At 44.5% G+C, this 17,157-nt stretch overlaps 4 protein-coding genes across 4 annotated transcripts; all 4 read left to right on the forward strand.

Moving 5' to 3' along the window:
- Window positions 1–2,279: 2,279 nt before the first annotated feature.
- On the forward strand, window positions 2,280–2,548 carry LOC112892016. The gene has a single exon (XM_025959065.1). It carries the CDS (start codon window positions 2,297–2,299, stop codon window positions 2,546–2,548), a length of 252 nt encoding a protein of 83 aa, XP_025814850.1. The 5' UTR covers window positions 2,280–2,296.
- Window positions 2,549–5,859: 3,311 nt separating this feature from the next.
- LOC112895824 lies at window positions 5,860–6,413 on the forward strand. Its single transcript, XM_025963819.1, has one exon. The coding sequence runs from the start codon at window positions 5,904–5,906 to the stop codon at window positions 6,162–6,164; it is 261 nt and encodes an 86-aa protein (XP_025819604.1). The 5' UTR covers window positions 5,860–5,903; the 3' UTR covers window positions 6,165–6,413.
- Window positions 6,414–10,662: 4,249 nt separating this feature from the next.
- On the forward strand, window positions 10,663–12,024 carry LOC112895107. The gene is made up of 2 exons (XM_025962986.1): window positions 10,663–11,365; window positions 11,486–12,024. The coding sequence occupies exons 1-2, from the start codon at window positions 11,263–11,265 to the stop codon at window positions 11,617–11,619; spliced, it is 237 nt and encodes a 78-aa protein (XP_025818771.1). The 5' UTR covers window positions 10,663–11,262; the 3' UTR covers window positions 11,620–12,024.
- Window positions 12,025–15,642: 3,618 nt separating this feature from the next.
- Window positions 15,643–16,694, forward strand: LOC112894818 (chitinase 10-like). Its single transcript, XM_025962635.1, has one exon. It carries the CDS (start codon window positions 15,699–15,701, stop codon window positions 16,548–16,550), a length of 852 nt encoding a protein of 283 aa, XP_025818420.1. The 5' UTR covers window positions 15,643–15,698; the 3' UTR covers window positions 16,551–16,694.
- The last annotated feature ends 463 nt before the right edge of the window (window positions 16,695–17,157 follow it).

Genomic DNA, 17,157 nt, shown 5'->3' on the forward strand with positions numbered 1-17,157 from the left:
TTTGTTTATTTGATATGTTTGTTATGTAAAGCGATCTCTTTTTGCACATCGAAACAACTAGCCTAAAGAAACGTGATTCTTTTTATGTTGTTGTATCGAGACGGTAGTAAATATATGACATGTGTATATATCTAAACAGTTGGGTAAGTTTGAAATATTTCTCAAAATAAATATATGTATATAGTTTCTTGTTGCAAATGCAGACATACTTCTGATGAAAGTTTAGAAAAAATTCGCAGGCTTGATGAAATCAATGTTTTGATTTTAGTGAAAACAGAAATTAACCTCATGGATTTTGTTTAAGTTGTTTGCATAAATTATCATTTATTTCATCTCAACATCGACACCCTTATTATGATATTCAAATTATGATCAACAAATAATTCAATATATTATTTCTAAGATCAGAAGACGTAACCCATGTCTTGTAAACTGCACCCCAGAGCAGCTTTCTTTTCATGATCTCTCACCCTTTTGGAATGGATTTCTGCTCTTTGGGTGTCATGTTCTCTCAAAGATTCGCAGTGCTACTTGGCAATTGTGTACAATTACTTTCTTGTTAATGCAAAGTCTTAGACCTTTACGACTTCTTTTACCGTACCTATGACCAAGAACATTGCCCTAATTAATCCTTCCAAAAAGTAAAAGAGAACCTCCCATAATGCTAAATGTTGTACCCCAAAGAGAGTAGAACACACACTGCTAATTATTCTGTGAGAACTGTTTTCCATTCAAACCACTACCAGCAGCCTGAAGCTGCGCTCTTTGTTCCATATTTACTAGCTTATCTGAATGGACTATATGTACCATTCAGTTTAGCTTACACAGCGTGGTAAATTTTGTCCAGTTCTATCGGTGGTGTAACCGAGGTATTACCAAGTAATAAGCTAGCCCAAGACGTAAGGAACCATCGATAATCTAAGTTACTTGAGTAGACTAATGATTAACAAGCGAGTTGTGCTCTGGAAGGAGGAACCAATGCAATGAGATTAAACTAACCAAGGCATCTAGTTCCCCTAATCTAAATGGACAGACAGATATACTTTTGCGGCCCACATAATAAGCACAAGTCGCTTTCTGTGTCTGCTGCGCCTTATGGACGTTGCATGCACGCGTGCCAAACCGCGACTTGACACCTCCTCCAGATCGGTCTTTGCCAAATGCGTGCTTATCTAATAAGTTCGTTTTCGATGCTAAGAAACCTCGTCTTCAAGATAAAATGTAGTGCTTACTGCTGCTAGTATATATCGAGTAGCTAGGTGTAACTTTTGGAAATCTCTGCCGCGCTGCAGCCAACCGGAGGTCCTCTCGCCCAACAACTCCAGGAATCCACGGGCAAGCTGATGCTTCTTGACTTTCTCTTGCGAGGCAGCAGCCTAGATTCGCAGTCTGAAGTCTGAACAATGGTGAACTGTCCATGCATCTTCTTCTTGTCTTTGCTCTGTTCAAATCGAGTACATTATATTACTAAAGAAGAAGTCTGCTGCTCGTCCAATTCAACTCCAATGTACGTTCTACTCCTACAGTAGTCCTACTATTGTCAAATGGAAGAAAGGCCTTCTCTGCCCGTTCATCACCACCGCTCATGGCAGGTACCGCTGCCCAACTCGACCTTTGCGTGCCAACGTTTGTGCTCGCGACACGGTTACGTGCGGCGCTAAACATACACGTGCGACTTCATTTGTGTGATCCAATGGCCTCTCGCGCACACACCCACGGGCCACGGTCCATCCATGATCGACCAGCAGCACGCACTAGAAACCTCCATAGATTCACTTTCTGATTACTCCCAGCAGTCTTGAACTAACTCTTGATATGCACTAACCAAGCTTATTGCTTGTCAGTAACTTCTGGTGATTAAACAAACGGCCCCGGATTACACGGCCCGCCCAATGAATGGCCAGTCAAAAAGGGCCCAGGGATCGCCGCGATTAATCATACAAAGCTGCTGCCTAACCCCCACAAGGCATATCTCCCTCCCTACTACCAAACCCTAATGGCCAGTAATGAAGCTCCTAACCAAGTCGTGCCGCACGCGTGGGTGGGGGTCGGATCGGTCTCCTACAATCCCCTATAAATACACCAGAACACACCTGATCCCTTGCAACCAACCAGCCAAAGCTTGTTGCAGCTAGCGAGAGTGGGCCTTGCTTGCAAACCTTCTTTGCAGCTTGCCACACAGAGAGAGAGAGAGAGAGAGAGAGAGAGAGAGAGAGAGAGAGAGAGAGAGAGAGAGAGAGGAGAGAGAGAGAGAGAGAGAGAGAGAGAGAGAGGTATAGTGTGTGGTAAGGTGTCAATGGGGAGAGGCAAGAAGTCTTTCTTTGCGTCCCTGTTCGGGAGCAAGAAACAGGGCTCCGGCGGGAGGCAGGAGGCGGCGGCGGCGGGGAGGCCGCCGCAGAGGAACCACCCGGGGACGAGGGTGCGGCCGAGCGACGACGACAACTACTACGGCCAGTACTGGTACGCCGAGCGCGACATCGACCGGAAGGCCTCTGAGTACATCGAGAGGGTGCACCGGGGGATGATGGCCAGCGAACAAGACGGATAGGTAGGCGCCTGTGCGGGCGCCTGCATTTCCGGGCTGGCTGTTGTTAGCCATGCATGAATAAAGCATGGTGCAGTGTGTCATTGTTGTGCATGTGTGGACGTTATCTATTCGATTGCAGGATTGATTTTGTTGTTTTTTTGTTTCTCTATGATCTATCAGTAATCTTTATCAGTGTAGTATGATAAATTGATAATGCCGTACGTGTTCTAGAACTCAGCAGTACATCTGGCATGCATGAGTGTTTGTTCTCTCAGCTTTGAATATGCTTTGAGATAAGATAAGGACGTTTCCTTAGGGTTTTGGTTTAACAGTTTTCTCACTCTTAGTATTAATATCTCACTTCCACACAGTAGGATCCTGTCAGCCGGTTGTAGAAATACATTTTCAGCAACATTCGGAGAACCGACTCCAAAAATGCATCATTTGTAGAACCGATTACTTAGAGGGCCGGTTGTAAAACTTATTTTTGACCGGCCCTAGAAAACATTTCTAGCATAGTGTCTGCCATTTCGCAGTGGCAGTCTAGCACAGTGGGTCGGAAATGATGGCAAACTGGGACTGTAGTATAGGATGCATAGGTATGAAGTACGAAGAAAATGGATAGTGGTGACACGAGGACAAGGGTTGGGGATGGGTGAGCTGTGGCTCCGTGAGGTGAGGGTTTGGGTTACAATTAGAGGATAAATATACAAGTAGAGGATATATGGCCTATAGATATAGTTCTGGTTTGACAATATTGGAGTAGAAGTTTATAGGGTTATCATTTAGGCAGTTCTTTAATAAATGTATTGAGAATTTATTATATTTGCAAAAAAATTGTGTTAAATTTGTAATCATAAGTGAAGGTTTCATGAAGAACCTTATGTTTCTCAACAATGGAAATTTTAAAAGTCACCATATTAATTTAAAGTAAAGTAAAATAATTTAAAAGGTTTAATTAAATAGAATCATTGTAGTTATAATCTTGGGCAGTTCAGATTAATTGTTTCATAGCAAGAACGATTGTAAATCATGTTTATTTCTATATATTATTAAAATTTTGATCTTAGTACCAGAGCACAATAATGACTTCAGTTCAAGTATAAATTTATCAAGACTTGATGCGTAATACAGTAAAAAAAACATTTAGATCTAAGAACAATTCTCACTCTACAAAACAACTGATTTTTGCTAACTTTGCTTTTGAAAATTCTACAAATAGTAAGTAACTTCATTCAGAAAGTTGTATCAATAGTTCAAGACTCCATTTGTCATACTCAACAATAGTATACCTGAATTATTGAATATCTCGTATATAGACTCAATGATTAATACAAAGTTTCAAAACATTAGTTTATACAATAATACGACATGGCCAACATATTACATGAGAATAAGTGAAAACAAATTAAACATCATATGCGTGCTTGGAGCGTATACAAAGTAACCAAATAAAACAAGGTTCAGGAAATACAGTATTTTTTTGCAGCAAATAAAAACACATATAACACAAATATGAATGTCATCAAGCACGTTTCGCTTGCCTACCCTCGCAAGCAGCCTCATGATAGTTGAATCCTAGAAACAACAGCGCACCATTGTACAAAACAAGACTTCTAGTGTATCTTGAATAATATTAATTTTAGCAAAGGTGTGTATAACTATATATCCATTATATAGTTTTATATTTTTTAAAAATAATACCCATCTTCTGTATATTAACAAACATTGAGAAGCCCGAATAACATCATTTTTTCGCATTGATAAATTAAATTACAACTTTTTTATTAATTTGAAAATAATAATAAACCTAAGAAGTATGGAATTAATCACAAATATAACGAAAGGGCCGTTAATGCTTGTGGGTGGATGTGACAGATGGCTGCGTTAACTGGCAAAATGGAAGCAGAGGATCAGTGAGGATTGAGGAACCGTGTGACTGGCGGCTGTTTGCCGTGAGGCTCCAGAGCATCACCGGCGCGGCGAGCTTTCCGGCAGAGGGGCGCTCTGCTCAGGCGCAAAATACTGAAAAGAGCAAGGATATCTGAACTAACTTTGCGTAAAGTGATCTGCGGTGCCCTCCGATAAAAGAATATGTTCCCCGGGAACGAACGCGAAACTTACAGACAGATCTCCTTTGCGCCTATCATAAGTACAAGTCGCTTTCTGACTGCTTCTCTGAACGTGCACACGGACCAAACAGCAACACGTTGACACCTCTCCGGCCGGATTGTGCTTGCTAATTGCCTGCATGAACTTGTGATGATAAGACTTCCATCTCTTCATGATCACAATATGATAGATACTTAATTCTAGTGGCCAGACAGGAGACAACTAAAGGTTAGAACACACAAAGCAGGCATGACTTTTGGAAATTTCTGCCGCGCTGCAGCCAGCAGAACTACAGAAGGTCGTACGTCCCACCCAACAACTACTAGGAATCATCCACCGGCAAACACCATGCTAGCTTTCTTGACTTCCTCTTGCAATTGCAATGCAGAGATAGAGAGCAAGCAACAGTTGCGCACATCTGCTTTAAATAACGCCGAGATACAAAGTCTGAACAGTGCTACTTAGTCAATGAATAATCTTCAGTTCAATCAAGCTGTTCAAACTGCCTACGTTCATCCGCGGCGTGGCCTGCTTGTATACGTACAATAATACAAAGTCACAGTGACACAATTCAACTCTGTTGTACGCTCAACGACTCGTATTGTCAAACGTACAAAGCCTTCGTTAGTTCTCTGTTCGTTCGTCGTCGCAGCTCACAATCGACGACGTCCGGCCAGTACGTCGCGCTGCCCAACTCGATCTTTGCAAACCTGCCGACGTGTGTGCTCACCGCACGGTTCCGTGATCGATCTGCTAAACCTACACAGGTGCGGTTCCATCATCCAATCTCGAAGTCAGCACTGACGATCCATGCATGGATTTTTCTCCGTACGTCGATGCATGACCAGAACCCTGGACGAATCAGTTCGGTGGTTCAGTCACCTTTATTTAGCTAGGTTGCTTGCTTGATCAGTCCATGATTACACGCCACTAAGATTGCTTGTGGATACTTACTGGCGACTGAACAAATGGTGCTTGGACGCTTGGTAGGTTACACGGGCAGGCCAACGAATGGCCAGTCAAAAAAGTGACGGGACATCGCCGGGATTAATCATACAAAGCTGCTGCCTAACCACACGACCGGGTGGTCGCAGCCATGACTAATAAACTTCCCGCCCTTCGTTGAGCCATGGCGCCCGAGCGTGCGCGCGCGTAGGGTTCTGTCTCCTATAAATACACGGCCACCACGCCATATCTATCCCCATGCAACCAACAAGCCAACAACCCAAACAGGTCTTGTTATAGCTTTCGAGAGAGATCGTCGATGGGGAGAGGGAAGAGGTCAGTGCTCGCGTCGTTGTTTGGGTTGAAGAAGCAGAGCGCCGGCGGGAAGTCGGCGGAGGAAGAGGCGGCGGGGAGGCCGCCGCAGCCGAAGTACTACCAGGGGACGAGGGTGCGGCCGAGCGACGGCGACGACGACGACTACGGCGGCCACTGGTACGCCGACCGCGATATCGACCGGAGGGCCTCCGAATTCATCGAGCGGGTGCATCGCGGGATGCTCGCCGGCGACCGAGATGGATAGGCGTTACTGACGCGCGTTCTTGGATGACTAGGTTCTATTGCTTTGTTGTTTAGTGATAAACTTGTATGTAGTGTGTGCCTGTGTGTGATGAGTGATGACAATGGCATGCATGCATGTTTGTCGACACTTAACATTGTACTTCGTTGTACATGCATCAATTTACTTAAGGTAAATCAGGTTGGATCCGTGCTATAGCACGCACAGCACGGGTCTTGAATCCGCCCCGGCATGTGTCTTCGTTCTCATGCATACATGCACAACGAAGTTTAACATAGTAAGTGTTTTGAGTCTTGCTGATAATTAAATAAATATTTCCGAGTGCATTAAGTTAAGTGTTTCAAATTTTTTCACCAATATATTTATATTTTCTATCTTAGTAATTAATGGTAAGGAGTAAAAATATTGAATAAATACATCTTTAATATTATCAATGAACAAATATTGTGTAATGTTTTCTCCTGGGGCCATGGACAAATTAACACAGTGAAATAGAGGAGGTACTAGGTTAATTGAAGAAATAAAATAAAAATATTTCTAAATATATTATAAATGACTTGCAGTCGTATTATAAAAGGTTAAACCAAAACACCCTATTATGAATTTTTTGACTGCATGTGTCATTACTAGGAAATGAAAAAAATGCTAATGAAGGGGGAGGGGTGAACTACTTGGCTCCAACAAAAAAAAACTTTACGAAAGATAAGCATAATATTTTTTATTTATTAGATGTGCTCAAAGGACTACAAGGCATGACATGAGCTGTGGAACTCCAACTAATTAACCACCAACCATCGCCTCTAGATAGAATAATACATATATATTTTAGGCCAATTTTCAACCACTGAATAGCAAGTCATGACAATAATGGATATTAATAATACCACACTCCATTCAATTATCACAAACATGATATCCAACACTAGAACTAACAAAAATTGGTTAGAGCCACTTTAGTTATTATGCTATCTACAAGAATCTTGGCCTATCAAACTAATAATTGGGTACCCTAATTTAGCTACAGAATCTTGACACCACAAGTCAAACATACAGACTTATAGTTATAGACGATGAACGGATTCCATCCACAAAACCGCAGATCTCGCAACAAACAAAAAGATAAAGACATGGGCAAAAGGAAAAACCAAGCCCCTGCCGGACTAAAGATTTGGCGCACAACGCAAAGGAAAAAAAAAAGAGATACAAGGAGGAGGAATGTGAGTACAGAGAAAACACTCCCTGAACCACAGCTAACGAACATCAGCAGCTTATCGATGGAAGAGCAATTGTTTGTAGGACATTTCAACCTGATTAGCAAGTCATGATATAACATAGAAAATTAATAAGACCATCTTCCGTTTGACCATTATAACCAGATCAAGCACTAACAGAAGAAAGACTAAATGGCTAGGCTGTTTCTTACAATGTGATGTCCTAACTAATAATTCAGACACACACAAGAAGCGAAATATTTAGGGCCTGTTTGAATCCAACAGCTAATTGGTGTAGGTAGCTAATTTTAGCTAGAATGGATCCAAAGGGGACCAGCTAGTACGCAGCTCAAACTCTTCTATCTAGCTAAATAACAATTATCCAATTAGCTGATTCAACCTAGCTAATTCGGATAGATCAAAACAGGACCTTAGTTATTATATACGAACCAGTTCCCTCCAAATAGTAACAAAGCAGAAAGAGATAGAGCAACAAAATGACAAAAAACATGGCGCCACAAATAAAACAACAGAATAGGTCCACAACGGCCAAGAAAAACAGCTGGAAAGGACAGCACAGGAGAGCAAAACCGTGGCCGAATTACCAAAACGTACAATTGATTAGGAGAGGTCAAAAAAAGTTGATTGAAAAAAGAACAAAATAAATGGCTGTAAAACCTTTTTGCTTAGGCAGTTTTGCAACGTTTCAAATTCACAGGATTTTACTTTTAATATCCTTTTCTTTTTCCTCACCACGCTGCTGGGCCAAATCCATGACCCCAGCACTTCCTGTTCCGGCATGACCCATGTGTCCAGGCTGTACGGTGCTCGTGGTTCACCACATGTGAATTGTACAAATTTATTTTCTCTCTTTCTGTCCTCGTCGTTCTAGTTAATTAACACTCTAGGTAAATAAGATCATTGAAACTCAGCGGTAAACTGGTAATACAATGGTTGAATATTTTCAAACTAGTTTTGAAAGGTTATTTCTATTTCAGTGAAACGCGTCGTAAGTTTCTAAACTATCTGTTCTAGCACGCACGTTAGAACTTAAAACTACATCAAAAGCGCTCATTCTCGCAAAAGAAGAAATTTCTTAAATCTAGTTCGCGCATTCAAGCTAAGAGAGCTAATCAACGATAGATCAACATGACTATACCTCACCGGGGTGCCCTCATGGACACAGCAGCCCTATCCTTATCCTTAATTTGAAAACTCTTCAATGATTTGTGAACCAGTTTAACTTTATCATGTGACAAGGCCGGACCGCGCGGCAGCAGACAGAACCAATGATAAGATCAAAAGCACCGCGCATGCGAACATTTGCAACCGCACTTTAACATTTTAACGGTCCGAAGTACGATGAACAGACCAAAGGAATCATCACGCAGCTGCAGCAGCCCAACTTGCCGGGTAGCTAGTTGCAGCCAGCCCTGCAACTTGCAACCATGCACTGCTACCCCGTCAGAGGATCAGGAACCCCCGGGAGCAAGGAACGGATCGGAGGCACAGCTGGGTCGCCGAGCACAGTGAAAACTGCAGCAGAGTGCATTGAGAGGAGAACCCCGGCCGGCGGATTGGGATTCGGAGGTCCCCCCGGCATCGGCATAGGCGCGCATGACGATTAGCTGAGCTAGGTGATCGATCTCGGCCAGGGGTAAGAGGGGCCAGGCAATATTGTGGTGTCAGCTTGCCCTTTGTACGGCATGTCCCCGAATCTTTTGATTCCGGGTGAACATGTCACGTGGTGGAAAGGGTTCTTGTTGGGAGCGATGAAGAAATCGGATAAACAACCATGGAAACCGTTGAGGACTAGTTTGCTGTGGTTAGAATATGATGTGGGCATCATTGCCAAGTTGGCTTGCTCTGAACCCCATGCCATCTCTTGGCACTACGACACAATAAAAAAGGTTGTGTTAGTTGTAAATAGTGCTACTTACAAATTAGGATCGGAGGCAATTGGTTGTTATTGTCCAAATATGTATGATGTGTCGTACTATATATTTTACTACTCTCGCCAATCACAAATATATACACCATTTATGATATCTGCACGGTCTGTATTTTTATTAATATGTTTATGACAATACGATATATATAGAATAAAAGGACTGCATATAATGAAAGTAATTTATGAAGTAATGATATATAACATACGTGACGTGTCTACTATTTTATGTATTGATAGTCAAAGATGAAAAGATTGATAGGAATTCTAAATGACTTATAATAATTAAAATCTGATGAATCACATTTAAATCCATGAACATTTCTTATTGGATGTAAAATGAGATTTTTTTTCTTTTTACTTTGGGAACTGTTAGTGTGTCGAGATTCGAATCCCTGGTCCATCTGATTGTAATCCAGACCCTAGATTTGCTGGTTGGGTGCAAATCCAAGCAACAAATTAACCCTTCTTTTATCATTGGAGTAAGCAGGCAGTGGTGGTGCCACTGGTTGCTAAGAAGGCAACACAATATCTGTGGAAAGAGCGGTGTTGTTGGTCAGTTTTGGGGCCACCACTAGCTTGTAATAATCGTAAAATCTTGAGCTTATCAAGGATAGCAAAATTGGCCAAGGAGCCAGCGGCGTTAAAATTAGGAGCTAGGGGTTATCCTCACTTGAGATGTGCATGTTATAGCTCTTCACTTGATGAGATGTGTGACTAATACAGATGACCAGAACAAGACATTTCATCCTATAAATTTGCCATGCCGCGCCAAATTCAATGTGTGTATAGGAGACTAGCCAAGAAAATGTGTGGATGAACCACATATTATTGTAGCTAGGGTAGCAAGAATGTATGCAACTATCCAAGCATACCCAATCCGCGGGGAAAAAAAAGAAGAATCCTCTCAACGCAATGGCCAAAGGGAATTGGGGACCGCCCCATCTCAACTTGGAGGAGCAAGAAAAAAAAAGGAAGAAAGAAAACAAATAAAAAGTAGAGGCGCCATGGATTTGGCTCTGAGACATGCGCAGCTAGGCGCACATGCACGGGACGATCGACCAACCGCACAGCCCGAAAGGGGTTGGTGCCGAGGCATGGCGGCACGTCCATGAATTATTCTGTTGGAACAAGCTAGCAAGGGATGCATATGTACACATGGCATACCCCCATCACATGCGCTCAGCTCCTTCATGATTGGGGGCCGCGCCGGGCCGGGGTCGGATGGTCGATCGACGACGATGGAGCGCCGGTGTCCGCCACAAAAGTACGCTCGTCTTCGTACGTCCTGCACGGGCTCCGCCACCGGTCCGTCGGCCCCCCGGGCGCGGGGGGCGGCGGAGCCGACGAGACTCCGTGCGTGGTCCACCACCCCTCCCAACCAATCATGCAGCCATCTCTCTCGCCCGCTCGCTCGCTCCCGGATCGGTCGATGCCCGCCGGGCGAGGCGGCAGCGACGGCGAGGCAGCACGTGCAGCCACTGCGCGGCCCCCAACATGGCCGCGCACGCCGCTTGTCCCCCGGATCTTGCCTCCCCGACCCCTCCCCCTTCTCCAACCAATCACCTCCTCCCGTCGTCGTGCCGCCGGAGCGCCCCGTCCTACTCCTCTCCTCTCCCCCACTTCCCTCGCCCGGCCGTCGCCATAATATATACTCGCGTGATGCCCACACAGCGCCATGATTAGGTCTCGCTGCCGCGAACTCGGAGCTCCTTCCGTTAAACTATTATCCTCTTTCTGAATCTGAACACATTGCCCATCCTTCCTGAAGCTAGCAGCGCCTGCGGCGTTCATATAAACCGCGTGCCCCCTGCATACAGATCAGCCTGTTGTTGATTTGGCCTGGCCAGTCAGTGGCGCCGGCCAGACAGAGCTCTTCTTCTCTATCCTACCCCTCTACGCTCCGGCTGAGCCTTGCCCGCTAGCTTCTGCGCGTGTTTGTATGGGTTCTTGGGTGCGCACCATCACCACGCCCTTCCGGAAAGCCTGCAACGTCTTCGTCCCGCAGAAGGACGGCAAGAAGCCGCAGGAGTCAAGCTCATCAGGTCAGTACAATATTCGTTCACCCGATTGTTCATTCCGTTGATTCTCCAGCAACCTTGGGTGTGTTCGCTCTGATGGATCGAAGGAGCTCGCGAGCTGACACTGATGTTTCGTGCACGCAGCTATGGTGCAGCACGTCGACGCCGAGAGGGCCAAGCTCCACGGGGAGGTGATGGCGTGCGCCTACGAGGACGTGCAGGTCATGTGGTCCATGCTCGACCAGGCCAGGATCCGGGACCTCAGTGGCAGCTCGTGACCGCCACCAATCGTCCGTTCACGCATTATTCCTAGAGATCCGCATGGATGGACATGGAGACACGGAGTACATAGCAAAATATCTTCCCCTCACCAAAAAACATTCCGGGCCCACATGCTTTCTTGGAGCTTGAAGATGATCATCCGAGCTGTTTTTAGCTATTTGCGATTTGCGCAGATCTCATCAGTTAAGCCCTGAAACTAAGAGTCCATTTTGTACGTAGCTAGATTTAGCTTTCCTTTTGGAGGTTGCTGAACAGGTTGAGTCTGAATCCCCACTGGCACTCTACTCTCTAAAAGTGCTTGATTGGAGAGATGTATATCACCACCCGTTGGGATCCTGATCATTGCATTCCTCTTGCTCTTGTTCGATTTGATGTGTCTAGGGTTCAATACGTATACTATAGATATGGTCATCATCCCAAATATTCAATCACCGCCGGTTCGGAGAGCAGTGGCAGTTGGAACTGGTGGCAAAAGTTCGTATCAACGCCGGTTTGAGATACGAACCGGTGGTGAAAGTTCAAATAATTATTTTTTAATTAAAACATATCCATTCGTATAGAAAATTTTATAACTTTTTATACAAAATTGTATGAAGATAAACTTTATATCAAAATTATATAACTTGACGAGATCTAAAACTTAGTTGACAATTTTTTCATTTGATATTGTCTTAGCATCTAAAAATTTACTACAAAATTTAAAAAAATAATATAAATAAATAATATCCAATCATTTAGCACAAGTGATTGTTTAACGTAGTGGTACGAAGGAGTCACGCGATGCATAAGGTTGGGGCTTCGTATCACACTTATAATGCATATTTGGCATATTATGTGTAAGATGGTGATGGGGTGGTTGTAGTAGTGTGTGTAATGTGTAGGTGCTCTCATGTCTACAACTACGACTTGCTTTCTTACCTTCCTGGGAAATTAACTTCCGTAGGAATGAAATTTTCTTCTTCGGTGAACCACATGATGCTATAATTAAATATATTAAACTATATTAGGTGTAATCTGGGAAATTTTTTAACGAGGTATTTAGGTGTCCCTATATATACACTGTAGGATAAATTGTCCAATTTTCTTGGTAGGAACGCTATGAGAAACAACTCGGTAGTTTTAAAGGGGAGCACTTTTCAACAGGTGAGCGGCTAACATTGACTAACTCAATAATCAGTAGTTTACCCATGTATATAATGTTATTTTCACGGTCCCATGAGAAGTACTTAAAAAGATGAACTATTTAAGATCATGATTTTCTAGAAAATCGATCACCAGAAAAAAAAAAGCAGCATCTTGCTAAATGGGATATTTTGTACCAACCCGAAGAAGACCATAAAAGGTTAATTGGCGGTCCATAATCTAACACTAAAAGAATAGCGCCGGTTAAACCCTAGAATAAAATTAAGAAAATACGAGCACCAATGTCAAGTTGAGGACTCAATCTCGGATGAGCAAATCTCACACCACAAGAAACCTTACCGGCTAAGTTATACTCAATTCGTGCAGCAGTTGATTTAGCTTCATGACAAGGGAACTCTTCTCGAGGATCAAGCCCATGACGTCTACATGTGCAGAGCAATTGTTGGGGAGGCCTCCAAGGTACTGGTTCTGAGGCGAGTATGCAGCTAGACCTTCACAGAAAGCAACAATGGATACATTCCGCGATGCTCAATATGCGCTATTTCCTCCATTTTAAATTATTAACTTTATCCTATGTTAAAGTTATCTTTGAGGAAGTTTATAAAAACATCAACCTCTATAATCAAACTGATTTTATTAAATCTGTTATAAAATATATTTATTTGGTATTGTATATATTATTATATTTTTCTGTAAACTTGATCAAAATTAAACGGATAAAACTAAAGTGACTAATAATTTTGAAGAGACTACTATAAATTAAGTACTGCAGTGGCGGCTATATCCGGTGTATAAATATTAAATAGCTATGATTAAGCAACCAGCTACCATTCAAATGGTTCAAGATGAGATTGTATTCGGTAAAAGGCTCCATCACTTTCACTTTCATATTTTCTTATCGGAAACGAAAAATGATACAATATCATAGGAGAATAAAAGGGCAACGGTTTTATGATAATTTTGAAAACGCAAATATACGAACTAGAACACATAAATAATGATCGAAAGCCATTGAAACGATATTTCAAAAATAATAAACATGTCAAACCATAGAGCACAACACTAACCATATGACTTGACACATCTTATACATAAGTACAATATTAATCCAAGTATCCAACCATCCAGGACACATGTCTTATTTCATAGTACTAAAAATTTAAGTAGTGTTTAGTTGGAGAGAGCGGTAGGATGGAGTGGGTTCATTTCATACTCCAGATTAGAGGGTTGAAATGACTCCATCTACGTTTGGTTGGAGGGCTGGGATGACTTCATTATTTATTTGGTTGGAGGGATAAAGATCGATCGGCTCTTATATCATTAACACCCGTTTGTGGGGGCCACCTATCATGCATCGCCCTTCTTTTTTCCCTCCCCTTCCCTTCCCGAGTGCAGCCGCCCGCCGCGGCCACATTCTCGGCGCTTGTTGACCCCGTAGTTGGGGCTGCTCCATTGCCGCCGCTAGGAGGTCTGCTGCTGCCCAAATTGATCTCCCGCCACCCTAATCGATCTTCTGCCACCCAAATCGGTCCCCACCGCTCGATTCACCCAAATCGATCATGTGCAATGCCGGTGTACAATGTGGTAATTGCTTGAAGAAAATGCATTGCTTGGAGACACCAGTTGAGATGGAGAGTTGGGAGTGCCCTAAATATAAGTAGATGTGGTTCAACTTTCAGGTGTTATGATGAAACTTTATATCCACTCATACTGGACCTTGTGGCCACTGTAATCGAAAAGAATCAGTACATATACTATATTAAAAAAAATATGCAACCGAAATACATGCACAACGGACAAGATAGCACGAAAAAACGATGTGAAATAGAGGGTCTGGATAACTTCTATCAGGATGGCAAGCAAGATGGCAAGGTGTACCAATCATTTTGCGAGTTCCTACAGCCAGAGCGAAACAATAGTTGTTTGATTTTTAAACAGTGCGCACTGATGTATCCCTGCTGGACTCCAAGTTGAAGTAATTCTTCATTTTATTTGCAAGTGGGTAATTTCCTAATCGCCTTGTACCATCCGTTGTCTCACTGACATGTGCGTCTGAGACCCCACGTCCTGTAGATCGATGCACGTGACAATTTTTGCCGGCCGGCCGTGCACTAAAATAAGTAAATAATCGACCTCCACCCAACATCGGTCAACGCCCTGAAAAGGCGCACATACATCAGGTTGATCATGCACCAACTTGGAGTGGCACACTCACCTTTTAGCTGACCTGATCAAACCTCCCAATCACATGTAAGCCAAACACCATGTTCATTTCTTAATGGAACGCCCATTTTGCTGGATACAATGCTGGCCTGCACTACCAACTCCACTTTGCTTGCCATCTCGACTCTAATCCCAATACTAGTGTGCAAGATCTTCTATATTGGTCCGGCATGAGATTCGTCAGTCAAGAATGGGAGACGAACCAGAGAAAAAAAAAGCAATTCATCCTTTGGGGGGGAAAATGCTTCGCAAGAAAAGGGGATCATTTCAACTAGCTCGGAAGTAGGAACAGCAACAGGAACCTCCTTCGCTGCTATGGTTTGATTTACTCTGTTTGGTCTCTTTCCCTGCTTCCTTCTGTTGATTTTCTGGTGAAAAGAGGCCGGCTGGCACAGCAGATGATGGCTGACTCAGACAAGATCAAGTCAACCGGTGATGGCGCGGCCCATCGGTGATCGGTCCAAGCTCTGACCTGAAGCTATACCTACTACTAGGCTACTAGGCCGGTGCCCCACCACCATCGACCGGCCGGCCGTCCTCGTCTCTTCCATGCGTCCCGACGCCCCGTGCCATTAGCCGGCCACGCACCTCTATTTATACCGCACACCCGTGCGGGCATGTCGCTCCAACACTCGCTCCGTGACCGTGATCCATCTCCAATACAATACAGGCCCAACACAACACCACTTGGTTGCAATCATCATCGGCAATGGCGTGTTCTTGCGCCACGCACTACGGCGCCCTAGTGGCCGTCGTGGTCGCTTTCCTCGTCGCTTCCGGCGGCAGCGCCGGCGTAACGGCGGCGAGGTACGGCCCCGGGCAGTGCAGCCCGGTGGCGGCGCTCGTGAGCGAGCATCTGTATAACTCCCTGTTCCTGCACAAGGACGACCCGGCCTGCCCCGCCAAGGGGTTCTACACCTACGCCTCCTTCATCAACGCCGCCCGGACGTTCCCCAAGTTCGCCGCCACCGGCGACCTCAGCACCCGCAAGCGCGAGCTCGCCGCCTTCTTCGCGCAGATCTCGCACGAGACCACGGGCGGCTGGGCCACGGCGCCGGACGGCGAGTACTCGTGGGGCCTGTGCTTCAAGGAGGAGATCAGCCCGGCGAGCGACTACTGCGACGCCACGGACGCGCAGTGGCCGTGCTACCCGGGCAGGTCCTACCACGGCCGGGGCCCCATCCAGCTGTCGTGGAACTTCAACTACGGGCCGGCGGGGCGCGCGCTGGGCTTCGACGGCCTGCGCAACCCGGAGGTGGTGGCCAACTGCTCCGAGACGGCGTTCCGGACGGCGCTGTGGTTCTGGATGACGCCGCGCCGCCCCAAGCCGTCGTGCCACGAGGTCATGGTCGGGGAGTACCGCGCCTCGGCCGCCGATCTCGCCGCCAACCGGACGCCGGGGTTCGGGCTCGTCACCAACATCGTCAACGGCGGGCTCGAGTGCAACCGCACCGACGACGCCAGGGTGAACAACCGGATAGGGTTCTACCGGAGGTACTGCCAGATCTTCAACGTCGACGCCGGGCCAAACCTCGACTGCGCGCACCAGCAGCCGTACTAGCTGCGGTACACTGATTAGCAATAGCATGGATCGTGATGATGCTGAGACAACGCCTTTGATCTCGTTTTATTTAGTTGTTTATGTAATTGATCAAGTAGAGATAGCGTTTTGGATGAAGTGACCACGTGTTCTTGTTCTCTGCTGCACACCAATTGATTTCACTTGGCTAACAAATCTAAACACAATATTTTTTAAGTTATACATGGGCTTAGCACATCAAGATATAAATGTCATGACGTTATTTCACGCATATGGCTACGTAATATAACAACTCTCCATATCATTGCTATTTAATTTTGATACTAAATTTGTCTCATTGAATACTAAATTACCATAAATAATATCGCATATTATTAGTCTTATTTTTCATAACCAAATCACAATCATGAATCCTTCACACAAGATCTAACTCGCATTCTTATCTGAAAAAAATCGGTGCTCATAGCCTAAGAGTGGGAGGGGGTGAATCAGGCAATTCTAAGATCTTAACCTATGGGTCAAACTAGTTAGCACAAAATATAAGCTAAAATATATTATCTAGATGTGCAGCTAGGGTTCAACTAGCGTGAAAATCTCATCCAAAAAGATTTGCAACCTATAGTCAATT

Source organism: Panicum hallii, chromosome 5 (assembly GCF_002211085.1).
Source record: "Panicum hallii strain FIL2 chromosome 5, PHallii_v3.1, whole genome shotgun sequence".
Classification (NCBI taxonomy): domain Eukaryota; kingdom Viridiplantae; phylum Streptophyta; class Magnoliopsida; order Poales; family Poaceae; genus Panicum; species Panicum hallii.